Raw genomic sequence first — 26,558 nt, forward strand, 5'->3', positions numbered from 1 at the left:
GAGTCTTTGGTACATATTGTAACGTCATCTTTATTTGTCTCCTGGAACTGGTAGCACCTTTTTTCCAGCTTCAGATTGGCCAAACTAACTTTACGGTCAGGGTTATATTAGTACCTATTGGTTTGGCTCTCAGCAGCACATATTATGTGTTTTTTTTATGTGGCTGGGGAATTTTTTTTAAGAGTGGAGGAGGAAAAATTTTAACGAATGTAGGTGTGGACTAGGCCTAAATGTAATAATGTCCTGGTGTGGGGTGCTCACACAGTTCTCTCCTGCCTGTGCAGTCTGATTGGCCTCCTCAGGGGTTGACATCACTGCACACTCAAAAATGACATATGTTTTAATATTTGGGCTTTAGGAGGACATCAATGTCCAGTCCAGTCTGAAATTGCTTTTTGATTTTGGTGTTCTTTGAACAAACTTCCTGTTTTATTAAAAGGTGGTTGCAGCTCATGTTTTAGCTAAAATCAGCACCAAAACTAAAACATATACTTTAATTTATGAGGAAAATATCCCTCTAAATGCATTTCTGCTGTTTGATGAAGCTCTCATTAATCACTTCCTGTTGTTTATTCGACATTTGAGTGAAAAAGTGAACCCAAAAATAAATCGTGTATAATCTGCTCCAGCCTCCAGAGACAGAGATTACCTGCTGAGACACTAAAAATATCCAAAGCCAGACAAGATGTGACTTTATCTGGACAGTTACAGAAACTCTGACTCTACTTTTGTGACGTTTACACATCTACATTTATTCACCTACTGAAATGAACCTAAAATACCGCATTTAATTAAAACCAAAGAAAACAGGAGGTGGACTGAAACAGCAGACAGAAAGCTGACTGTTGCTTTAAGACCCGCCCCCTTCACACACACACACACACACACACACACACACACACACACACACACACACACACACACACACACACACACACACACCCCTCCCCCCTGTCAACCGCTCTCCCTCTCTCTCTCTGTTAATCCGCCTCTCGCTCTCACTCTGCAGTCATCATGGCGGAAATCAAAACGGGAATCTTCGCTAAAAACGTACAGAAACGGCTGAACAGGGCGCAGGAGAAGGTAGGAGCTGAAGAGGAGGAGGGTGAGGGATGAAGGCGGCGGGTGGAGGACAGATGGAGAAGGACAGGGATAGGTAGATGTGGAGCTGGTTGGAGGCTACAGGCCTGTGCAGCGTTTCTCTCTGATGTTAAGTTATTTTCTGATATTTGTTAATGTTGTTTTGATGATCAGATATTGATCCGTACTGAGGTGGTGGCGTCATGATGTGTCCGATAATATCAGCTCATAAAAAGAGTAAAATGATTGAAAACGGACGGAGAGCGCTTTGATTGGCTGAAGCTGATGGCGGATTAACACTGATCGGAACACCTCGTGATGACGTCACATGTGAAGTGAAAAATGTCACGCATGAGTCTTATGTTTTATATAAATGACAGTTAGGTGTTTTCCTGTTCCAAGGTCGGTGGTAGTGGTGGCAGAGGGGTGGGGGGTGGGGTGTCTGCGGCGTGGTGACGTCATTTCTACGTCGATCAACTACCTGCACATTATTTGTAGGATATGACTGCTGGGCTGCTAGTACCAAATTTAATGCTGATATATGCCAATCATAACCACAAAATTCAGACAGTATGCACTATCTATTTATCTATTTATCTATCTATCTATCTATCTATCTATCTATCTATCTATCTCTATCTATCTATCTATCTATCTATCTATCTATATATCTATCTATACTGTGGTTCTCTATATATATACCATCTATACATACAAGTGTAGCTACACACACACACACACACACGCACACACACACACACACACACATATATATATGTATATATGTATGTATATATATATATATATTTGTCACTGTATGTCCATATATTTACTAGTTAATATCAGCGAGTTGTGTTAGTTAGCTCAAATTAGCCTCATTTTAAAAAAATTATAACTCATTACATAAACAGTCTATGAACTGTCCATGGTGCTGAAATGATACTTGGTTCTGACAGTGAGGGTTCTGATGGTGAGAACTGTCCGTGGTGCTGAAACATCATCTCATTCTGACAGTGAGGGTTCTGATGGTGAGAACTGTCCGTGGTGCTGAAACATCATCTCATTCTGACACTGAGGGTTGTGATGGTGAGAACTGTCCGTGGTGCTGAAACATCATCTCATTCTGGCAGTGAGGGTTCTGATGGTGAGAACTGTCCATGATGCTGAAACATCATCTGGTTCTGACAGTGAGAACTGTCCATTGTGCTGAAACATCATCTGGTTCTGACAGTGAGACCTGTCCGTGGTGCTGAAAAGTGATCTGATTCTGACAGTGGGGGCTCAGGACAGTGAAAACTGGTGCTGCTGATTCTGAAACCTTATCGGGTTCTTACAGTGAGAACTGTCCATGGTGCTGAAACATTACACCTGTTCATGTGCTTCTACTAAATGAACCTATCATCTCCAAATGACACTTTGTTACTCTGAGTTTGTGATGGCCACTGTCTTTGAGCAGACCATCTGTGAACATCACACAGAGAGAAGTTTTGTTTCTGACTGTGACGTCTGTCACATTGTGTGTTAATAAAATCTGTTCCCTCAGCTGGAACATAAATACTTATGTGCTGCATTCAGCGACACATTCAGCATGTTGATCTGAGGTATCACTGGGTTTCATCAAGGAATACATCCCAGTTGGCCTGTTTGATAGTAAACTTATGGTTGAGTCACAGCTCAGAGTTTTAAATGTTATTAATGTCTCTCATTGTGTATTTTTTCTCAGGTGCTGCAGAAGCTGGGGAAAGCAGATGAGACCAAAGATGAGCAGTTTGAACAAGTGGTCATTAACTTCAGGAGACAGGAGGTAAGAGATGCACCTGACTCACCTGAGCACTAAAGTCATTACAGTTCATTCTTAGAGGAACATGAATGTCTGAACCACATTTCATCGAAATCATTCAAAAATTGAGATGTTTCAGTCTTGACCAAAGTGGTCACTTACTGATGGACATTAATGTCCAGAGTCCATTTTTGTGTACCTGAAAATAAGAATCAACAAGTTAGACATCGTCAACAGGGAGCAGTGGTTCTGTTATTATTAGAAATATTACAGGAGGAATGAAAGCGAGAATATTCAGCTCTTCTCCATCAGTGATGTTTCCTTTCACTTAATCTCTGTCTCACATGAACTCAACTGTAACAAGCTTCACCTGCAGAGAAAAACACCAGGAAAACAGGAAACTATCATGTTTCACCAAAGTAAAAGAACTAATGAAAACTGTCTGTGTGTGTTATTAACCAGTGCTCTCTCCCTCTCTTTTTCTCTCTCCCTCTGTTGTGTTAGTCTGAAGGCTCTCGGCTGCAGAGGGAGATGAAGGCCTACATGTCTGCTATTAAAGGTGAGGTGGTCTTTCTTGTTCAGTGTCATATAAAAACATCATAAAACATAAATATTTATATTAAACACATCATAAACACTGTGTAACTCTGTTGTAAAAATACGAGGATGTTTTGGAAAATACAGCCATGAATAGTTTTTTATTCATCAGTGAACTTCATCCAAGGACGAGTGACCCCCTTTAACTTTAAACCATTACCAGTTCTCCTCGTACACCTCCTCACAGTTCTTCAGGCTCTGGTCAGGTTGGTTGTTCCAGCATCTTGGAGAACCTGCCTCATCTGCTGCAGGACTCCTGGTCCTTCTGGTCTCTGCAGACGGTTCTTTATGATTCCGTGTGTTTGGACTTGTTATCTTGACGCAGAATGAATCTGGACCAATCAGATGCCTCCTGATGATGATGATGATGAAGAGTGTGAACATCCAAAGTTTCTCAAACTTTGACACAGTCCTGTGTATTGAGCATCCTTTATATATGATACTGTATATACTAAACACATATATCATACACCACATTGTAAAGTACATTTAGGACATGTTAATGTTTGCCTCCCTTCCTGACATCATCTATCAGCTGACTGTTTTTGGTCATGCAGGGATGCAGCAGGCCTCCATCAACCTGACCCAGTCTCTGCATGAAGTCTACGAACCAGACTGGCACGGAAAAGACGACGTCATGATCATCGGAAAGGTTAGATGCCGTGATTTGCTGTCGATTATTATTGGCTGATTTTCATAAAAAATATGTGATCAGTAGATCGGCATTAATGTTTCTGGTCACCGGTCACCTTAAAATTGACCACCTGTGGGTAATACTCTGGTGTCTGCAGCTGAAAGAAGCACTGTGTGCTACGGGACACCATGTCTCCAGGTGTGAGACACAGGTGTCCATGTAATTATTGAAGCCACTGCCCAGTGGGCTTATCACTTGCAGGGGTGTGGTCAGGTACAGTAAAGGTGAGCAGGGACCTTAGACTGCTGACCCCTGGTGTCTTAGGTAGGACAGAATAATTTTAGCATTGATGTGTTGCTGGGATGTCATGAGTTGTTTTCTGCAGGACTGTGATGCATTGTGGGAAGACTTCCATAACAAACTGGTGGACTCGACGCTGCTGAACCTGGACGCTTACCTGCAACAGTTCCCGGACCTTAAGGTAACAAACACTTTGTGTTTTTACAAAACAAACATGAAACTTTGAAGCACAGTGTGAAAAGTGGAACTGCGACATTTCAGACTCGTGTGGCCAAGAGGAGTCGGAAACTCATTGACTACGACAGCGCTCGTCACAATGTTGAAAGTCTGCAGGCGTCTGGGATGAAGAACGACCGCAAGATTATGAAGGTGAGTCCACTGGTCTGTGATCATGATGGAAGCTTCAGAAGTCAGAGGTAGCAAGTGGAGCACCTGTTCAAGTGACACATAACAATACAGCCATATATGTTACCTGCCCAGGTGTAGTATAAAGTTAAAGGTGTTTTCTTTCTGCAGGCAGAAGATGAACTGAAAAAGGCTCAGAGAGTGTTTGATGAGCTCAACGTGGGTCTCCAGGATGAACTACCGACTCTCTGGGACAGGTGAGTCTAAGCTGTCTCCTCCTCTGAGCAGTAGCACAATGATTGGCCCACTGCATATACACACCTGCAGAGGCTTCAGGTACTGACTAACTTTTCAAAGACAAACCTTCCAATTCTGCTTAAGTCTGGACTACTGACACTAACTCTGTGGTAAAGTGTGTGAAGGCCCACAGGGAAAGAGTTTATTAAACAACATTTTAATAATCTGGAGACAAATAATGACTCCAGCGCAAATATTTTTCTTTGTGCTCTGCAGCCGGGTCGGCTTCTATATCAGCACCTACAAGAGTGTAACGAGTCTGGAGGCAAAGTTTCACAGAGAGATCTCCCTGGTGAGGAAACCAATGAAAAGTTTTTAAAGATGCTTTCAATGTTCCATAATGCAGAGGAACAGTCAGACAGGCAGATGGTGTTCAGTCTGAAATACCGCAGACATCAGCTCTGTGACCAACAAGGTGAGGGCACTTTGTGACGTCACATCTTACCTGGGCAGAGGTGTTTCTGTGGATGGTAAAGTGTTAACACTTGCATTTTATACAAAGGTGAACTGAGTGATGTTGTTGGATAGGTTTTTTTTAGAGAAGGATAAAACAAATTTCTGTTTGCTGAAAAATAACCTTGAATTGAATCTACCTGTCCAGGTGTGCAGACAGTTGTATGAAGTGATGACCAAACTGGCTGAGCAGCACTCTGACAAAATGTTTACCATCCAAGGAGCTCCGAGGTTAGTATAAGTTTTCACCCTTGGAATAACTTTACTTCAAATCTAGAGAGTTTTGATTTCATTATAACATCTGACACTGGGCAGCCAATCAGTAGACTTCTGGTTTCTGTTCCTCCCTCAGTGATTCAGGACCACTACGACTCGCGAGAACCCCATCACCACCAGAAGATGAGAGTCCACCAGAGAGTCCAGACGCCAGCTCCAATCATATGCTCCGTCCTGTCTCACCTGGACCACCACGGCCCAAATCCCCCACACAGGTAGACCTAACACTAATTTTATCCAGATCCACATCACAGGTAGATCCTAACATGTAGATTTAGGGCTCTATTTTGATGACGCAAAGCGCATGGTCTGAAACGTGTGTTAGCAAGTGCAAATGCATTCAGGGTTTCCATTTCTTTTTTGCTATTTAAAAAACAGTATAAAAGCAGTCCCTGCTCCAGGCTCATGCTCCAAAAGGGTTGAACTTAATCTCTTAATTATTCATGGGAGTGTTTTGGGTGTAACCTCCAATAAACCAATCACAGTGCATCTCCCATTCCCCTTAAAAGCCAGGCGTGCTGCACCTTGATGGATTGCTATTATAATGGTTCAGTGTTTCACATAGTTAGATTCTATTTGTGGTCAGTTGATCACATATTGTGACTGACCAGTGAGCAGCTCTGAGTGAATCAGTGCTCTGCTCACAGCTCTACAGTGAAGTCACGGCACAAATCACAACATTAGAAATATTTTATATGATGACAAGTGTGAATAAATCTTCAGTTCCTTATGAAACTATGGTGATAAAATTTAGGTGATGAATGAGGCCAACTGTGGAGTATTTACCAGGTAGTAAGAAAGAAGCTTCACTGCAGAGTCGTGTGCAAGACACATCCGTGACACATGACAACCTTCTGAGGCTGTGTTGTAATGTTCACCCTGACTTATCTGAACATGTTAAGCGCATATTTAGCTCACTTTGATGTGTATGTGTAACAGACAGAATGTATGACTTTTGTGCGCCCGTGTTTGTTGGCACATGCTACTCTTTTGAAAATGCTCCGTAAAATAACAGTGAAACACTGCAACACTGACTTCAGACCAGTTTTCCGTTGGTCACTCACTTTCCACTGTCTCAAGATAACAATGCGTCAACAATGTTCCTGACCACACCGCGGCGCACAGATGAGTGCATGTATTTGCTATTTAAACAATGTGGATGCTGGATGAAAAAATGAAAACTGCGTTGGTCTGTAACTGAAACTTTGTGCCGCTTTGCACCAGGTGTAAGATAGAGCCCTAAATCTTACCTTGATCCAAATCCACATCACAGCTTAGTGTTAGATATTATTGATCTGGCCAAAATGAAATATGGGTTAGCATGGGTTAATATGTAGTTTTTGTAAATATATAAGAGTGATTGATAGATGATATAATAGTGATTAGTAGATAATATAATAGTGATTGATAGATGATATAATAGTGATTAGTAGATAATATAATACTGATTGATAGATGATGTAATAGTGATTAGTAGATAATATAATAGTGATTGATAGATGATATAATAGTGATTAGTAGATAATATAATAGTGATTGATAGATGATATAATAGTGATTAGTAGATAATATAATAGTGATTGATAGATGATGTAATAGTGATTAGTAGATAATATAATAGTGATTGATAGATGATATAATAGTGATAGATAACAGTAAATTTAACAGCAGACACTGTTTAGCCTATGTATATAAATATATTCAGTCTAGAGTTTACTAACCAGAACTGAGTGTTTTCAACTGTTCAAACTTCACAGTAACTTTCTGTGACTGTTTTTCTTTGCTGCACACTTTTGTCTGTTAATTGGTGAGTGAACATGTAACATCAGTTTTTTGTCATGTCTGTTACTGTGTGCGTTTATTGAATCTGTAACACCAGTGTTGTTATATACAGTGGATACCTGTCAGTGGAATACAGTCTTGTTTCTACTGTCTGTTCAGGTCATGAGATCTGACTTTAAGTGTTAGATATAGATCGTTTTTACATGTTTGTTGAACGTATTTGGACAAATATGTATATGTATGAATGTGAAGTCACACAGTGTGTTTCTTCAACACTGGTTCCCAGTCTTCTCTGTAACACATGACAGAGTCGTGATGTTTACATGAAGGAGCTGTGACAGAGCCAGGTCCAGTAGACATGAAACACTGATGAACAGTGTTGCTGTGTAGATGGGGACCCAGTGGAGGACTGACCTCTCAGATGTTTCAGGTCCTAAAGGGTTATACTGTACTCTATGTTGGGAACCAGTGTTTTACAATATATCATACACTACCAGAGGAGTAGAATAGAAACAGTAGAAAACGTAAATACAACAGTGTAGTTCATGTTGTAGTTCTTTGTGTGTTTGAGGTTTCAGTTGTCGCATCATTAGAATAAACTGTGATGCTTCATCAGAAGCATTTTCAGTCTTTTGTCTCACTGACCTGTAACATGTCTCCATCCTGTTCATCTGTTCATATGTTCATGTATCTCCATTTTACTCATGTATTCATGGTAAGTAACCATGTCACATTCAATTGGTGGTAGTGAACCTCTGTCATCTTATATTAGAGTCTCCTCTCTGCCATGTATTTCATGATAACTCGCTTAGTGTTCAGGTCAGTCTGTACAGTCTTTGTTGGTATTCTTAGACATTTTTTTCCTTTGTGACATGGTGTATTACCATGCTAGAAGTGGCCACAATTTACCATTAGAAGATGGTAAATTGTGACCATAAAATAAATCCAGATCCATCAGAACAGGTCTTCAACTGTCCAGTGTTGGTGAGCCTGTGTCTTCTGCTGTTGTAGATTGGACGTCTTGTTCACTCTGAAGCTTTTCTGCTCAGCACAGTTGTAAAGATGTAAAGGTTACCTGAGTGACTGTAGCCTTTCTCTCCCTTCTCCTCTGACCTCACTCATCAATACAGACCTGCTGCTCGCTGGATATAAAACCTCTAGATACCGAGTTGATACACACTCAGACCAACAGTCATGAAGCTCAAAGTCTCTGAGTCACATGTTTCCTCATTTACTGAAGCTCCTTACCTGGATCTGCTGCTGACACATGATTGGCTGATTGTATACCTGCATGAATAAGCAGGTGTACAGGTGTTCCTAATAAAGTGCTCACTGAGTGGATATTTATAATTTTAAAATAAATTAAAAAAATCTATAAAACTTATTTTACATAGTTTTGATCATTCCATTTTCAACAAGTGTCAATTATATTCATATGATCCATTTCACAGAAAAACATCCAGCAATTATAACTACAATAAGTCTGATAGGTCAAAGTTCAGCCATAGATTTAATGATGTTCCTGACAGTTTAAGTAAACTTGAATTATTCTGTTGTTTTGCTCTTCTAAATCTGTCATTTATATCATGTTTGTTTACAGACAAAAAAAAAACTGACTGTTGACTTATTTTGTAGATTAAGTGCTCTTCTCACTGACAAAACACACTTCCTGTAACTACAACTTATCAACAACTTCCTGTTGTCATCTCACTGATTTACTCTCTTTCAGTAAGTGTGATATTTATACATGATGTGAGCCTCCAGATAGTACCTGCTCTTTCAGCCAATCAAATGCTAGCATGCATAATTGGTCATCTGGAGATGTACCCTCTGGGAGGGCTTCACTCCAAACAGTGAACGTGTTCACTCAAATATTGGTAGGGACATGTCCTATCCTACATTCAGCTGCAAATATATAGATGCTGTAATATTTCCACCACTGTCTATACTCATCCCATAGATAGTAAGATTGATTTAAATCAAAATCTGCTGACTGCTGAGGAACATCAATAATCATTATGATATACATACATAACGTTCATGAGTTGCTTATGGTGTTGAGAAAACTGAAAACACAATCTGTAGCTGGAATCAGTTCACTTTTAAAATACTGGCTAAGTTTTGAATTCAGCAGCTGTGACGCCATGTTTTGTTAACAACTGTAATGATGAAGCATTTTCAATTCGTGATTCGCACCTCCTAACTGGAAACTGAGTTTCTGTGGTCATGAAGGGCATCATTTAAAGAAAAAGTTAAAATGATAATACAGAACAGGAAAAATCTATTTGAGAACCAGTGGCTCCTCCCACTGTATCATTGTGTTTGCATTATCTGCATGCGGCTCCATTCATTCTTTCACATGTTGAACATGAATCAGAGAAAGTGAAGAGGTGATGCTGGTTGAGTTGTTCATGGCCTGTTGTGTCCTCTGGCAGTTTAAAAAGGGACCACCGGTTCCTCCACCACCAAAGGTTACACCTACCAAGGAGGTGGCAGAGGACCAGATTATCGACCTATTTGGAGGAGAATTTTTACCAGCACCTTCACCATCGCAGGTGTGTGGGGTCCACACACATTCTCTGTGCTTGTTAACTTTTCCTTATATGCACGGTGTGTTGTAAAATTCTGTTTACCCGTCTTTGTTTTGTTGTTATACACAGCCCAATGAACGACCTGGAGAATCTCTTCTTGACCTGGACTTTGATGCTTTTCAGCCAGATGAAAGTGTCTCGCCAATACCACAGGTTCTTTTCATTAACTGACACTGTTTCAGCTGCAGCACGTTGAACCAAGTTACACCTCAACACCAACACAATGGTCTGAAAGCACAGTCTGAAAGCTCATTTTTATGAGAAGGGCCTGTTGACTGACTGAGGCTGATAACTACAAATAACTTTGATGTTAATCTGTTTATATTGATATGTTACTGATGGAAACTGTGTAAAATGTGTGATGATCTGCCACATTAACAACATGTAGTGTGCTCCTTTCAGACAACTATACCTTGGGACATGTGGTCGGTAAGTAAAGTCTTGTGTCTTATGTAAAGCTGTTTAGACTATAATTTACACTGCTAATGGACAATCACAAATGTGGACTTGATCCTTGAAATTTACTCTCAGATTATTATTGAGGGTAAAACATCACTCATTTTGAGATTAGCGGATGAATGAAGCGAATTTGGGCAAGTAATTATACAAATTAATACTTAATGATTAAACACAGACCAGTTTAGTTCTCTCTACAGATCTGAACCATTTCTTTACTTGTTTTTTCATTTTTTAAAGGGAAACGCACAAACAGCTCAGCCTGTAAGTATTCAGTTACACAACACCACTGTTTTGTTTGTCATCATCACTGAAACCTGAGAAATCACTGATCAATTTAGATTAACTGTCTCCTCAATGATAATGTTTACTGTAGTACATCAGTGTATTCACAAACTCATGCACTTCATTTGACCTTGGACCTTGTTTAGCTGCTGTTTCCACAAAGATGAAATGATCAACTAATGTCTCTTCCTGTTGGCATTTATTTTTTATTCAAATCTTTACATTTGCACTATTAATTTCAAAATATATTTGAAGGACTGATGCAAAAAATCCACCTAGTTTACCATCCATGTGAAGAGACCTGTACTGTAGCTTTGGTGGCCCTGTTTGTATTTCTAAGTCTAAAATTACCCAAAATTCACAGAAAATTGATCTTTCTGAAGTCAGTCAGAAACTGTGTATATATCTTTTAGATGGAAGCCATGATCAGTGTGTGTTTGTGCAACCATTCTCCAGATACATCACTCACCTACAGTGTCTAGATGGAAAACAGCTACTCTGTATTTCCATGTACTGGCCTTCCAGTCAGAATCTTTGGGTTTAGAGCAGGGGGGTCAAACTTTAACGATTCGTTCCCTGCCATTTCCAAGCAGGCTGCAGATGCCGGCTTCATGGCTGACTGGTCCGCAGACTTTGGTTCAGTGCCAGCAAATGGAGATGCCTCTTCAAGAGCCGAGGCCCCTGGTGCCCCTGCTGTAGTGCTGGAGGGGGCACAGGGTGGGGCTCAGGGCTGGCCCCAAGCAGATGGCTTGCAGCCGGGTGGAGACACAGCTACACCTCCTCAGGAAAGCGAGGCAGCCACAGCAGCTGAAGATGAGGTTAGCAAGTGGGACTCTCAAACTAACCCCAACCTTCATCCCACTGCAGTTGGAGATGAGGAAAATGCAACAGGGCAGGCAGATTCAAGGGGGGGCATAGTAGGACAGGAAGACCGCAGGACATCCACTCCAGGACTTATGTTCACCAATGAGTATGGTGAACAAATTGAGGACAGCACAGAGGACAGAGGAGAAAAGTGGTCCAGGTCTCCAGATGGTTCTGGGTCTGAATATGAGACTGCTGAGGAGTGGGGTGATGGAGGTCTAGGGGGAGGCTGGGCGAGTGCTGATGATGAACTTTCATATGAAGATCATCCAGTAAGTGGCTCAGAGGGGTGGGCAGGTGGAGCTGATGGTGTAGCAGCAGACTTGTCTGAAAAAGTCGAACCAGAGTCGAAAGTTTCACCAGAGAGAAACACAGTTTATAGAAATCTTTATGAAACACAGCGGGGAGGTGCGTTTGATTCAGATCCTTCAGTTGAAATACAGGGTGGAGGTGCGTTTGATTCAGATCCCTTTGCTGAAACACAGGGTGGAGGTGCGTTTGATTCAGATCCCTTTGCTGAAACACAGGGGGGAGGTGCATTTGATTCTGATCCCTTTGCTGAAACACAGGGTGGAGGTGCGTTTGATTCTGATCCCTTTGCTGAAACACAGGGTGGAGGTGCGTTTGATTCTGATCCCTTTGCTGAAACACAGGGAGGAGGTGGGTTTGATTCAGATCCCTTTGCTGAAACACAGGGAGGAGGTGCGTTTGATTCTGATCCTTCAGCTGAAATACAGGGTGGAGGTGCGTTTGATTCTGATCCTTCAGCTGAAATACAGGGTGGAGGTGTGTTTGATTCAGATCCCTTTGCTGAAACACAGGGAGGAGGTGCGTTTGATTCTGATCCCCTCGCTGAAACACAGGGGGGAGGTGTGTTTGATTTAGATCCCTTTGCTGAAACACGTGGAGGAGGTGCGTCTGATTCAGTTCCCTCAGCTGAAACACAGGAAGTAGGTGTGTTTGATTCAGATCCCTTTGCGGAAACAAAGTCTGGAAACAAGGTGGGTGGATTTCAATTTGATCCATTTGCTGAGACCTCAGGAGAATGTGGGGTTACTGGGGATGGGAGTGAGTGGGATGCAGACCCTTTTGCCAACAGTTTCCCAGCAGCCTCTTCAGGGACTGAGGGTCCTGCCTTCAGCACCACGTCCTGGCAGGAAGTTAGTGACAGCAGTGGCTTCGTGTCCTCTGTCACACAACAAAACTCTGCGTCCATCTCTGGAACAGCAGCAGATGTAAACGTTCCCCGAATTCACAGAGAACCAGAAAATTCAGACATGTCCGAAGATGAGGCCGCAAACCGGAGATTTGGAAAGTTGTACCAAGAGCTAGATACAGAACAGGAAGAGGTACTTGACTTCCTCCCTTCTCGAGTTTGGTAGATTAGCACAGAGTAGATTAGAAATCAATCAAATCCCTTTCCTGCTTTCTACCCTCCCACAGATTCACAAAGTAAAAGTAGTCATCCTAAAACCTGGATCCCAGCCTGAGCTCCTCCCGCCTCTCTGCTTGCTTCATCTGCTTGTTAATTCCATAATTTTGTTCTTCTTTATAACTCATTTAGTCATCTTAAATGTCTCTGATACTAACCTGTGTCTCTGAATTCATTCAGGTGACCAGTGGATTTAATGGATTTTCACAGGTAATTTTTCAGTAAAGTAAATTTAAATTTGAAGTCATTGTCCAGAAGAAGCATTAAAATGTAGTTGATAGAGATGAATTCAGCTGTTCTGATGACAGTGTTTCAGATCTAATTCAGTACACGGAGACTTAAAGTGTCACCGATAATTTTACCTACTTATATTATCTGTTCATTGTTTGCTGTTTCAGTGTCCCTTCTGCTAATTTCCCTTCTCTTAATGTCTCCTCTCTTGTTGTCCTATCCCCTATTGTTGAATGTCTCATCCATTTATTTCCAGTCTCCTAATGTATTGTCTGTTTATTTCCTGTCTATTAATGTCTCGTCTGTTTGCGTCCTGTCTATTAATTTCTTATTAATGTCTCATCTCTTAATGTCTCAAATCTTAATGTTCTGTAAATACTCTTCCCTCTCTTCTGTGAATGATAAATCATTTTTTTATTTGTGCATCTTTATCTTAAGTTGTAACTCTTCTCCATTTTTCACACATGCATTCTGAAGGATGCTTCTGCCCCATCATTTTTTGCTGATTTTGATAAGATGGTGAGTTATAATTTTAAGTTTATTTTGAGCAATATTTTATTGACGATAACACATATGGAATGGTGTATTAATGTTTTTGATTTATTGTTCTGTTGAGCAGATCAGTTTATTGAGGACCCTTTGTAAACATTTTCATTAAATGTTTTTCTTCTTTCTGTTTGATCAGTAGTTTTTTGTAATATCTCAGGGTTAGGGCTAACCCTGAGATATGCTGAGGACTTTTATTCTGATTGTAACTGTAAAATATTTAAAACTTTACTTTAAACTTAAACTTACCATAAACATCCATGAAGTCTGACATGAAGAAAATGAGCAGACATGAAGGATGGATTACTTCATTAATGGACCATTTAGACAGGTGTAAGCTCTTGTTATGAATTCTGAGCCATTTACTCAATTTCGTGCAAAATATCAGCAGCCGCATTTCAACTGTTTGAGGGTTGATACCGTCTTCCCTTGCAAAAGAACAAAGCTAATGCTGAATCAACTGGGACTCCTGGAGCCTCAGAGACACAAGCTGCTGCCTCGACAGAACCTGCTGAGGAGCAAGACAAACCTGCAGCCCCCCCTGCTGGAGACGAACCTGCAGCCCCCCCTGCTGGAGACGAACCTGCAGCCCCCCCTGCTGCAGACGAACCTGCAGCCCCCCCTGCTGCAGTTGAACCTGCAGCCTCCCCTGCTGGAGACGAACCTGCAGCCCCCCCTGCTGCAGACGAACCTGCAACCCCCCCTGCTGGAGACGAACCTGCAGCTTCCCCTGCTGAAGACAAACCTGCAGCTTCCCCTCCTGGAGGAGAGGTGGATGAACATCCTGCTCCACCTGCTGGTGAGGAAGTCACAGCAGAAAGTCCTGGCAGCCTGAAGGAGGAGAACCCTGCTGTGAGTGGACACATTGATCCCAGTAGCTCAGTAACGACACTCCTGCTTTCTATGATCACCTGATCATCATCAACAGCATTGTCACCATCATCATCATCATCACTATTCTCTTCATCATCATCATCACCATTGTTGTCATCATCGTCATAATCTTTACATTATCATCATTATTGCCATTATCATGGTCATCACTATTAATATCATCACCACTATCATCATCTTTGTCATCCCCATCATTGTCGTCATCATCATCACCATGTTATCTACATAATTAGTACAATGTAAATCATAGAATATTTATGTGTTGAATCTTTACTTTCAGTTCATTATTTTTATGGTATAATGTGATTAAGGTCACAAACATGTTCCACACAAGGACGCAACCATACACTTTGAGGTACGCCACATGCATGAAATGGATTGTAGCATTACGGAGTGTGTCACAATGCAGCAGAGGTGTGAGCTGTGGTCTGAGCGTTGCAGCTGGGGTCACTATGGCATGAAACAACAGAAAGCTGGCCCCTTTTCTTCAGCTGTAGCTGAACTTTGTCAACTCTTTATTCAGCCAAAATTCTTCCTCCATGGGAGATTCTAAGATCACAAATCACATCTGCTTAGTTTCTTTTGTCTTTATTCAGTGCAATGTACACAGCAGTTCTCACACATTCCTCCATGGATGTTTCTTTGCATACTACTGCGGTCATGGAAATGCTCTGATTGGCTTAAATTATAGACCTACATCGCCTCCTTGAGGACTAAAATAGATCACCTCCAGTGTTTAAGAGCACAGTTTGAGTTCATGTGTTCATGGCAGCTGGGCCATTTGTATTAGTGTACTGTATTTGTATAGAGCATGTTTGTGGCCTAAATGTGATTTTTCTCTCCAAAGTCAACGGTTGGATCTCCCAGCTCTGAGAAACCAGAACTTGGTGAGGTATGTTGACGGTTTTAATATTTTATTAGTATTTCTGTCAACAATGATTAAAGAATTGAATAATAAAAATGCTGCAAGTAATTGCAAGTAACATTTTGACAATGCACAAAGTAGTCAAACAATAATAATGAATTTGTTATATTGTTGTTATTTTACATTGTTTCTGTCAACCAACAGTACATGTGCCTTGTTTTTGGTTTCATTTGCAATTTTCACAATGTACAAATCTGTGCTCTGTGAGGTTTATAAAGGAATTCCATAATACTTTGAGTTATTTAGGTTTGAGGAAAGTCAATATCTCTAGAGAATAACTGCTACACAGATGAAAGCAGGACTTCTGAATGTTTAGAGAATTTAGATTGAAGAACTAGGATGACTCTGCCACATCAACCAGGATATAATCAAAATGAGTTTAGGAATGATTTAAGATTTATTAATCCTTTAGATTTATTTCAGTCTTGTGTGCGTTTGTGCGAGACAGTAAGAGGTTTGTTAATAACAGGTCCATGCCACTTATCCCCTGCAGGAAAAGATGCCGATCCCCTCCGTGGTGATTGAACCCGCCTCTAGTAATGAAGGTGACGATGACCGCGATACTGACATCATCTCCCCCACTGCCATAAGTGACAATGGTGTTACTGCACAAAACCAGACCATTAAACACATGAGTCCATCTGGTGGCATCTCAGGACTCCCTGATGACTTTCTCTATAAGGTGGGACTTCCTCCACATTTTAACTGCTAACTTTTACATCAGCACTCGTATATGTTTTTTATATAAATGATTAACCTGCTCAGTCTTTGTTAGCATAGGTGGTCATGGTGTTTTTCTTCCTGCAGGTGGAGACAATGCATGACTTTGAAGCTGCAAATTCAGATGAACTTGAACTTAAGAGAGGTGATGTGGTGTTGGTGGTTCCAACTGCTTCAGTAGAGGATCAGGTGAGCAGAGCAGATTACATGTTGAAGTCCAGTAATTAAAGTCCAGCAGCCTTTTGAAAGGAAGGAAGGAACAAAACCGTAATAGTACTTAAGGCTGATAGTGGTGTTTTTGTGGCTGTTGTTGTTGCAGGATGCTGGCTGGCTCACAGGGATCAAAGAAAGTGACTGGTTAACACTTGGAGCTGGTGCTCGAAAAGGACTGTTCCCGGAAAACTTTACCCAGCGTTTGGAGTAAGAGGTCTCTTTAGATGGCAGATAAAATCAGAAGAAATTTGAAACACTGGTGTCCAAGCAGTCCAGTCAGCATGTAGCCATCCCCGTCCTGAGAAAAACCTGTGGTCTCCTGCAGCTGTCTGCTGGACAACACAAGGCTTTCTCTGGTCTGCACTCTCCTGAAAGGGAAACTCATGGTAATAAATACTAGTACTATTCCCAGCAGAAGTGAAAATTAAAAAGCATGATGTGATAGTATGGTCTACCTTTCCTGGAACTAAGATCTTTTTTTTTTTTTTAAAGAAAAAATATGATGTATGGTTTATTGGGAATGTTGAAATATCTACATGTTCACACCTACAAAAGCAGGATGTGTTTCTGGAGTTAACTAAATGAAAAATAAGAAAAACTGCACCTTTTTTGCACCGTGTGTTGTACTGATTTTGTTGCTCTGCTGTGGAGTATACGAGAATCTGTAGTGCTGTGATCTATTTAAATGTTTTTGAGTGTAACATGAATTTCTTGAGTTTGTAGTTTTTTTCAGACACATCATTGCTGTTACCTTTGAATCACTGTTAGTGTATTTCTGTGTTTTGGTTGAGTGTGTGGTGATCTTTTTTTGGCATATGTGGCAATTAATGAATTTATTGAAAAGTGTTGCTGTGTTTCTGCCAAAAGAATATTGACATGTATTATTTGAGTACTGGCCAACATCAGTGCCCATCCAGCATGAAAATCTCTGAACATTTATTGAATTAAGTATTTTAAAATACAATAAAAACAAAATCTCCATACTATTAAAATATTGTATAATTCAAGTCTTATAAAAATTATATTTGCAAGAAAGTGAACCAACCAGACGACAGCTTAATCTTATCAGCCATCTATATATAAGTGTACGATCACAGGGAAGGTATTAACAAATCCAATATGCAATCTATGTTGTCGGATTATTTTAGGTCTCCATATTCCAACAGTTCTGTAGATCAATGAAGTTGGTGTCACCTCCTTTGATAGTGAAGTTAACCCCCAATTTAGACATTTTGTGATGTACAAACCATAACCATTAATGTCATGATCAATAAATGAGCGTTAATACTGTATAAAGCATTGTTGGGCTATTTGTTGTTCAGACACATTCACTATGACTGATTTTTTAACAAAGTATCATAGCTTAACACTTGGAGTCCTAAATGACTTAGGCTCCTGCTAAATTTCCTCTTTGTACCTGTTTCAACGATGCTAAAAGATACAACCAAAGAACTGAGAGAGCTGCTGAGATGGACATGGACATGTTTCATGACTTAACTTCCTTTGTCTGCAGGGACTGTTCTCTCTGAGTGAAGTGGTAAAGAGGTTGGAGTTAGTAAAAGAAGGAAGCAACACCAGCTAACTCCGCACAGAGCTGTGGCTCGGGTTAGGGCGTTTAAGACTATTTTGGTTAGAATAAGGGATGAAAACCACCTCAAATCAATCCTTTAGGATTCTTTTGGGAATAACTTTTTTTCTGAAGGTGATAGAGACTTGCAACCAAGTTCTGCATATAAGTTTTTGGTTATGCCCGTTCCAACTGTACCAACCCCGAGTCTCTACGACCTTGCGTTTAAAAGTTAGTCAAGTAACATCCCCATATGGGAAATGTGAAAAATGACTGTGTTGAGGGTGAAAACGACCCCCCAGAAAGTGGTTAGGAGCATGTTTCAGACCATTTGGAATCGTTTGATATAGGTTTGTAGTGATGTTTTTTTCAAAGTGAAACTTGTAACCATAAGGGTTAGGGTTAGGTGAAGAATGTTATGAAGCTTATTTGTCCGGGTTGGATTCAGGTGCATTGGCCTGGGGGTGTACCGGACGTTGTGGACCCCCTCACCGATCCTGTGTAGGTTGTGGAAGGTAGGTGAATGATATTTTGTTGTGTTATTGTGTGCTTGTAGATGTCCTGATGAAGGCTGTATATGGAAAAAATGAGAAGACATAATGTTTAAATCATATAGAAATTGCACAAATCAACATGTAAAAAACAAGACAAAAGATCATATGGATTTTAAGTTATAATGTAAATAACAGGTGGGTAAAAGGAAAATTTTAACAAACAAGAAAATGAGAAAGAAAAATCCAAAGTCTGGCTTATGGGTGAAAGAAAGTGTTTTATTTTTTGATCAGGTATTGTTTAATTGGTCCAGTCCTCTCTGCTCTCTTTTCTCTCCTCCATTGTAGTTTCCAGTTGGGATGCTGGCTTACTGGACATGATGAGTGAGTGGGGTATCCATTATACCCCACCCAACACCGAAAAGTTGTTCTTTTTGATTATTGTTATGTGTGTAATATATGTGTACTTTATGTTATGTTTAATAAAGTTGTTCATGGTGTCCAGTGTCCTGTAATGGAGAGGTGATTAATTTGTGGGTGTAGACGGAGTGAGGTGGCAGGTGGGTTCCCCCACTGGTGCAATCTGAAAGCAATTGAGTAAATTAGCAGTTGGTTATGTGTGTAGTTGTGTACACCAGAGGGAGAACATCCTTCTGGCCGTGTCTGTGGACCAATGGATTTGGTCGTCAGTGGTGAAGAAGTGTTCCTGTGGAAGAGCATCTAAATACAGTAAGTTATTTTCAATATGTGTATTGATGATCTCCAGGTTTTTCTGTTGCTCTGTGGGTAAGAAGTGAAAGAAGTTAATGATTGGGACCCTGGGACCAGTGTTGGGAAGGCGTGTCTGGCCCTCCTGTACAGACAACGGAGCTGTTTAATTGATGTTTTGTGGGGGTCCTGGTCTCTGTTATTTATTCCCACCGAGAGAATCAACAATCTGGTGAGTGGATCTGGGGGTGTTTTTTCCATGACTTGCATGAAATGGTAGTAGTTTGCTCCCGGGTAGCTGTCGACCTGTATGCTGGGGTTATTGTAAGGGGGAATTGTTTGAATGTTTGAGTCACCACGGATTAGGATGGTTTTGGTGCTCTGAAATTGAGAGATGTGACTCCTGCAGTGAGGATGGCAGTTCATATATAGAGAGTGAGTTAAATGGCCTTTATTATCAAATTTAATTTTACAATGAAAAATGAAAGTGTGTATAATTCCTGCTGTTGGTTAGGACGTGGGTAAGGACCCCGACTCCCATAGGAGAGGGTTAGGGTTAGGCAGAGGGTTAGCCCGTCCCCTCCACTGAGGGTCGGGAAATGCACGGGCCCTCCCCCTGGCATCCACCCCTCCCCGGTCCCAAGAAGACCAACTCCGGTCTTGGGGTCGACGGTCCCAGTTTCGCCCACGGAAGCGACCCCTTCTTCCACGGCGAACCACTTGCCACCCATCATCCTCCTCGGCATATGCCATTAGGAATGATGGGGGGGTGTCTTTTTAAATTTTCTATAAATGTAAATAAAATAATATAATTTTTATAAAAAAACATAAAAAACAAAAAACAAACTAAAAAAACTCCCTTAAAAATTAAACTATATTTTTATATTTTTATATTTTTTATATTAATAAACGAAAAATGTGCCCTCTCGCGACGTTTCGGCACTGTATGTGCCTTCTTCAGGCAGGGCAATGTAAATAAAAAGCAGTGGCTACCACGCACTAAAAAGCAGCTGTCTCCAGCAAAGCCTCAGCTCAGAATGAGCCCTCAATGTGTTTTCGCCCTTTTTATACTCGCTGGTCGTCTTTTTAAATTTTGTCGTCTAAATTTTAGTTTTTAGAAATAAATCAAATTAACCCCTTAAATTCAAATAGTTTTTTAATGTAATCCCCATATAATGAATTTGGCTCTATGTTTTAACCCTTTCAATGAATTTAAATGAATTAAATAATAGCAAATAATCATATATATGTTTTAAACAGTATTTATATAATTTAAACAGTTTTTAATATTAATTTTAGGTTTTAGACAGGGGTTTTTTTAATTTTTAGATTAAACCAAATGGTTAGGGTTAGGATTAGGCAAGTTAGGGCTAAAAAGGTTAGGCAGAGGGTTAGCCCGTCCCCTCCATTGAGGGTCGGGAAATGCACGGGCCTTCCCCCTGGTACCCATCCCTCCCCGGTCCCAAGAAGACCAACTCCGGTCTTGGGGTCGATGGTCCCAGTTTCGCCCACGGAAGCGACCCCTCCTTCTACGGCGAACCACTTGCCACCCATCATCCTCCTCGGCATATGCCATTAGGAATGATGGGGGGGTGTCTTTTTAAATTTTCTATAAATGTAAATAAAATAATATGAATTTTTATAAAAAAACAAAAAACAAAAAACAAACTAAAAAAACTCCCTTAAAAATTAAACTATATTTTTATATTTTTTATATTAATAAACTAAAAATGTGCCCTCTCGCGACGTTTCGGCACTGTATGTGCCTTCTTCAGGCAGGGCAATGTAAATAAAAAGCAGTGGCTACCACGCACTAAAAAGCAGCTGTCTCCAGCAAAGCCTCAGCTCAGAATGAGCTCTCCATGTGTTTTCACCCTTTTTATAGTCGCTCAATCGTCTTTTTTATTTTTGTCGTCTAAATTTATATCTTTTGAATAAAACCAAATTAACCCCTTAAATCCTGATAGTTTTTTAATGTAATCCCCATATAATGTTTTTTTTTTACTCTAAATTTTAACCCTTTAAATGAATTTTAATGAATTAAATAATAACAAATAATCATGTATATATTTTAAACAGTATTTATATATTTTTAAACAGTTTTTATAATTAAATTTAGGTTTTAAACAGGGTTTTTTTTAATTTTTAGATAAAACCAAATGGTTAGGGTTAAGATTTAGGCAAGTTAGGGTTAAAAACTTAGTTAATTTAGGAATCCAATTAAAATGGTTAGGTTTAGGTGTTAATTAGGTTTAGGCATCCAATTACAATGGTTAGGGTTAGGGTTGGGTTAGGTTTAGTCGTCAATTTAGAAATTTAGTTAGGTTTAGGCATTGTTTAGGTTTAGGCATTCAGTTAAAATGGTTAGGGTTAGGATTAGAAATAGAGGTTAGGGTTAGGCATTGAGACTCTGGGTTAGGGTTAGGAATAAACCTTTAGGTTAGGGCAGTATATCTTCAATTTTTTCTTTTCTAAAATGTAACCCAATATTCAGGGTTAGGATTAGGGTTAGGGTTAGAAGAATTATCACGATGACTCTCCCCATAATACCACTGGGCATCGGGTTAGGGTTAGGGTGGGTGAACTGAACCCATCTCCCGTAGGAGACAGGAGGAGCACGGTCCTTCCACCCCTGGAACCCCCTACCTCCCTGGCCCCAAGCTGGTTGGTGGATGCGTTGGCGTCTCCGCCCATAACGCACCACCGTCCAATCATCCATGTTATATTTTTGTATTTTTTGTTTTGTTTTGTTTTTTGTATTTTTTGTATTTTTTTGGGTTAGGATTAGGGTTAGGACGTGGGTAAGGACCCCGACTCCCATAGGAGTACGGAGGTGCACGGTCCTTCCCCCAGTTCACCCCATCACCCTGATCCCAGGTACGCTGACGGCGGCCCTCTCGCCTTTTGCCGTAGCGTACCACGGTCCACCCATTTTGCCAGCCACTCATCTTTGAGTGGTCTGTGCTGCTTTTAATTCTTTTTTTAATGCTTTGTTATATATTAATTATAAATTAAAAGAATATGAATTTTTTAACTTATTTTAATAATCCAATTTGTTTTTGAGCAAATGAAAATATATTGAAAAAAAATATTTATTTAAATAATCAAATCAAAATGTGTGCCTATGAGGCAACGTTTCGACCTTTTTAAAGGTCTTCTTCAGGCCTAGGCACACTAAAAAAAAACACAAAACAAGCGGCTTCTTTTGCTGTCAAGCTGTGTGTCTGTTGCTGGTCAGAGCAAGAATGAGAAGCAGCTCTCTCTGCCCTTCTATTTATACCCTCCCACTTTTTTTTCTTTTTTTTCTTTTTTCTCTCTTAAGTTTCACTTTCCAGAATCCGTACGTAGGCTTTAACCCTTTATATGTCCATCAGTATTTTAAAGTTTTTGCAACTTAAAAAACAATTTTCTCTTATATATCCCTTTTGATCCGATAATGTAAATGAATAATCCCTGTTTTTAGCCTAATATTAATTAATTAATCAAATTAAAATGTTTTTAAACTTTTTATCCCTTTTTAGTCCTTACCCAACAATATGATATTCTGAATTAAATGTATGTTTTTTCTATCATTCCCAATTGCAAGTTTTTAGCCTAATATTAATTTATTCCAAATGCTTTAGGGTTAGGTTGGGGTTAGGGTTGGGGTTGGGGTTGGAGTTCTGGGTTTTGAGTTCAATTACGGTGCACTGGCCTACTGATCTGACAGAGTGGATGGTGGAGTGGAAAGTTAGCAGCCTACGCCCCAGAGGCTACTCCAAACGCTTCCTCCGATATATTAAAAACTCCACATTGGCTTCCCTCGCTCCACTCTCCACTCTCTTCCTCTGCCCACAGGTCCAGCGATCATTGTTCTCTAGAACAGTTATGATGAGGTGCATGGGGGGATGGGACTGAAAATGTTGAACCAGAGGAGTGTGGAGTCGACCTTCCCCAATGTTATACAGGTGCTGTGATAAACGGGTGTGAGTGGAATGTTTTGTTTCGCCGATGTAATGTTTATTGCAGAGTGTGCATGTGATGATATAGACTAAGTTGGTTGTGGTGATGGAAAATGAGCAAAGTGTGGGGGATGATGTGTTACTATATGGATTATGGATGAATTTTCTATTTTTGTAATGGTGACTATGTGAAAGGGGGGGTGTGGGTCTATGGTCGGAAAATTGAGATCTGACGAGGATGGACTGAAGGCTCTTGTGTTTTCTATGGGCTGAGATGATTTTGTGGTTATGAAAGGCCGGATGTTGAGACTGTAATATGGAGAAGTTGTGTTTGATAATGCGGTGTAGGTCGGTGATTTGATGAGAAAAAGTGGATACAAAGGGTATCAGGTGTGGTGATGAAGGAGAGTTGTGGTGTGTTGGTGGGGTGTGTCTATGGGGTGAGCTTGGGCCGTTACTGTCCTTGGGATTGGGGTTAGGGTAGGGAAGAGGATGCAAATGAAAATGACAGTGATGATGATGATGACGATGACAGTGATGATGATGATGATGATGATAGTGTGTCTGCATGTCAACAGCTTCACTCGTGTCCACATATTTTTGACCATGTAGTATGTTAGGTACAAATAACGAGTGATTTCCTGTGGTCCTGAGTTCTACCTAAACTCACTATCAGTGAACACTGACTAATGATTGTATATTGATTACTGATGTGTTCCAGTACCGTGGCTCATACAGAATGAGGATCTATGAGAGGGAGAACTTTGGAGGCCAGATGTCCGAGCTGATGGACGACTGTGACAATGTCATGGATCGTTACCGCATGTCCAACTGCATGTCTTGCCACGTGATGGACGGACACTGGCTGATGTATGAGCAGCCCCACTACAGAGGCAGGATGATGTACATGAGGCCTGGAGAGTACAGGAGCTTCATGAACATGGGCATGGGCAACATGAAGTTCATGAGCATGAAGTGCATCATGGACTCTCACTATTAGAGTCACCATGGAAACACTGAAAAATATAAATAAAGTTTCATATAAGTGAATAAGGATTTCTGTCTGATCTATTGATTAAGATACTGAACTGTGTGACTTCGTTGTTTTGGCTGTCAAACATCAAACTTGATTTGATTGTCTCTTAACTGTTGAAAACAGTTAAGATTTAGATTACAGGCTACAAATTTCAGAGTAGATTATTGGTGTGACTAAAAAACTTCCTGGGTATTTAGAAACAGCCAGAGTTGGGACATAACCTCCTGTCTATCTTGTGTAACTCAATGTTATTCATCATTTGATATTTATTTCTTGCTTCTTTCTGTGAAAATGAAGTGTATTCAGCTATAGTACAGTAGTTTCCGTGAAAAAGTGTAAACCTTAATGATTTTAACAAAGTTAACATTTACTTTGTGAGCACAGTGAAAGACAACACACCTCCAATGAAATTAAACTACAACCACAGAAAATATCTTTCATGACTTAATGTACAATGAGTTTTACATGGCTTTTTATGCCTTACTATGCTATAACTCTTCATTTAAGATAAACACAAGAAGCTTGTGCTACAGAAAATGGACCAGACTCAGTGAATAGCTCCCTAAGCTTAACATGTCCTATGATAACTATTAATTTAGCTATACAGACTAATGAGCAGTGATAACTAACATGTCTTTGGGGTCATCAGGTGGGAACCTCCTTTCACCAGTGTTTCGTCTAGTTGGTCCCACGACACCTCCAGGAGGCTAGACAGTGATCACTGGCGTCCCAGAGTCACTCCCCTAATGCCAGCCATCACTGCTCCTCACACCACGACTATTTTCTTTATCTTGCCTATGCTACCACAAACAACACCATCATCAACTCTGACAAAACACACTAGCAGATTAAGCAGATTCAGCAAACAAACTCCCCTAAACAGTTGGAGAAAGTGGCAGCCATTTTGAATGAGGGAGGTAGAGTCAAGGAGAGATGCCTTTTGAGCTAAACTCTCCCCCGCCGGGTTAGGCTGTGCTCTACCCCCCCTACTCCCCCACTCTCCAAGACATCAAACAAACAAACAATCAAACTCACCTAAACAGCCAAAGACACACTACAAACCAATTCAATACAAGCAAACAATACAGGCCACCTCACCTGGACTAACCGCATGGTCTCAAAGAGGCTCACACAGGCCACACCCCCACTTAAAAACACTTCCTCTTCCTGGATTTCTTCCTTGCTTCTCCTAAGAGTCTGTCTATCCTAAGTGCTCCACCTGCTGGGCCCCCAGCTACCATTACTTCTTCTCATCCAAATCCACTGACTGGATCTTGCTGCCTCATCTGACATGTCCTTTACAATTTTCCTCACACTCTGTCCACTTGCTCCTAACTCCCTCACCAAAGAGACAACAGACCTTGCTACAAATCCTCTACATCCTACTTCCACTGGACAAATCCTAACTTTCCATCCTCGCTGCTCTGCTTCTGCCCCTAACTCTGCATACCTGAGCTTTTTCCTTTCATATGCTTCTTCAACTAAGGCCTCCCACGGAACAGTCAGCTCTATGAAATATACTTTCATTCTACTCCTAGACCACAAAACTATATCAGGCCTTAGCTTTGTAATGGCTATTTCCTGGGGAACAACAAGCTTTCCTCCTAAATCTACCTGCATTTCCCAATCACAAGCACCTTCTAAGCTGCCTTGCCTTCTTGTTGTCTTACCAATTTTCTCTCCTTCGTCGTTTTTATGACTTTTTATGCCTTACTGTACTATGAAGTTTTCATTACTTTTTATGCCTTACTATACTATGACGTTTTTATGACTTTTTATGCCATATTATACTGTGACTTTTCATGCCTTACTATATTATGACTTTTTTGTGACTTTTTATGCCTTAATATACTATGATGTATTTTTGACATTTTATGCCATACTATACTATGTCGTTTTTTGTCATTTTCCTGCCATACTACACTAAGATCTTTTTTGGCATTTTCATGCCTAATCATAGTATTTCGTCTCATGCCTGACCATACTATGACGATTTTATGACCTTTTATGCCTTAATATACTATGATGTATTTTTGACATTTAATGCCGTAATATATTATGACGTTTTTTGACATTTTTGTGCCTCATTATATTATTTCGGATCATGCCTGACC

At 40.5% G+C, this 26,558-nt stretch overlaps 2 protein-coding genes across 5 annotated transcripts; both read left to right on the forward strand.

Annotated features, from left to right (window-relative positions):
• Positions 1 to 927: 927 nt before the first annotated feature.
• Positions 928 to 17,997, forward strand: amph (amphiphysin). 4 transcript variants are annotated; one of them, XM_056391486.1, is made up of 22 exons: positions 928 to 1,083; positions 2,804 to 2,884; positions 3,365 to 3,419; positions 4,015 to 4,109; positions 4,477 to 4,572; positions 4,653 to 4,760; positions 4,908 to 4,993; positions 5,250 to 5,325; positions 5,635 to 5,717; positions 5,839 to 5,977; positions 9,980 to 10,099; positions 10,205 to 10,288; positions 10,538 to 10,564; positions 10,832 to 10,855; positions 11,467 to 11,694; positions 13,353 to 13,382; positions 13,881 to 13,922; positions 14,388 to 14,801; positions 15,691 to 15,735; positions 16,262 to 16,450; positions 16,576 to 16,677; positions 16,808 to 17,997. In XM_056391486.1, the coding sequence occupies exons 1-22, from the start codon at positions 1,015 to 1,017 to the stop codon at positions 16,910 to 16,912; spliced, it is 2,298 nt and encodes a 765-aa protein (XP_056247461.1). In that variant the 5' UTR covers positions 928 to 1,014; the 3' UTR covers positions 16,913 to 17,997. The 4 variants fall into 4 exon arrangements, with proteins under 4 accessions (XP_056247461.1, XP_056247462.1, XP_056247463.1 ...); XM_056391487.1 differs by having other exon boundaries at positions 11,470 to 11,694; XM_056391488.1 differs by having other exon boundaries at positions 9,989 to 10,099.
• Positions 17,998 to 20,889: 2,892 nt separating this feature from the next.
• Positions 20,890 to 24,408, forward strand: LOC130178767 (gamma-crystallin M1-like). The gene is made up of 3 exons (XM_056391226.1): positions 20,890 to 21,032; positions 22,071 to 22,131; positions 24,094 to 24,408. The coding sequence occupies exons 1-3, from the start codon at positions 20,890 to 20,892 to the stop codon at positions 24,406 to 24,408; spliced, it is 519 nt and encodes a 172-aa protein (XP_056247201.1).
• The last annotated feature ends 2,150 nt before the right edge of the window (positions 24,409 to 26,558 follow it).

Source organism: Seriola aureovittata, chromosome 12, assembly GCF_021018895.1.
Source record: "Seriola aureovittata isolate HTS-2021-v1 ecotype China chromosome 12, ASM2101889v1, whole genome shotgun sequence".
In the NCBI taxonomy this organism is placed as follows: Eukaryota; Metazoa; Chordata; class Actinopteri; order Carangiformes; family Carangidae; genus Seriola; species Seriola aureovittata.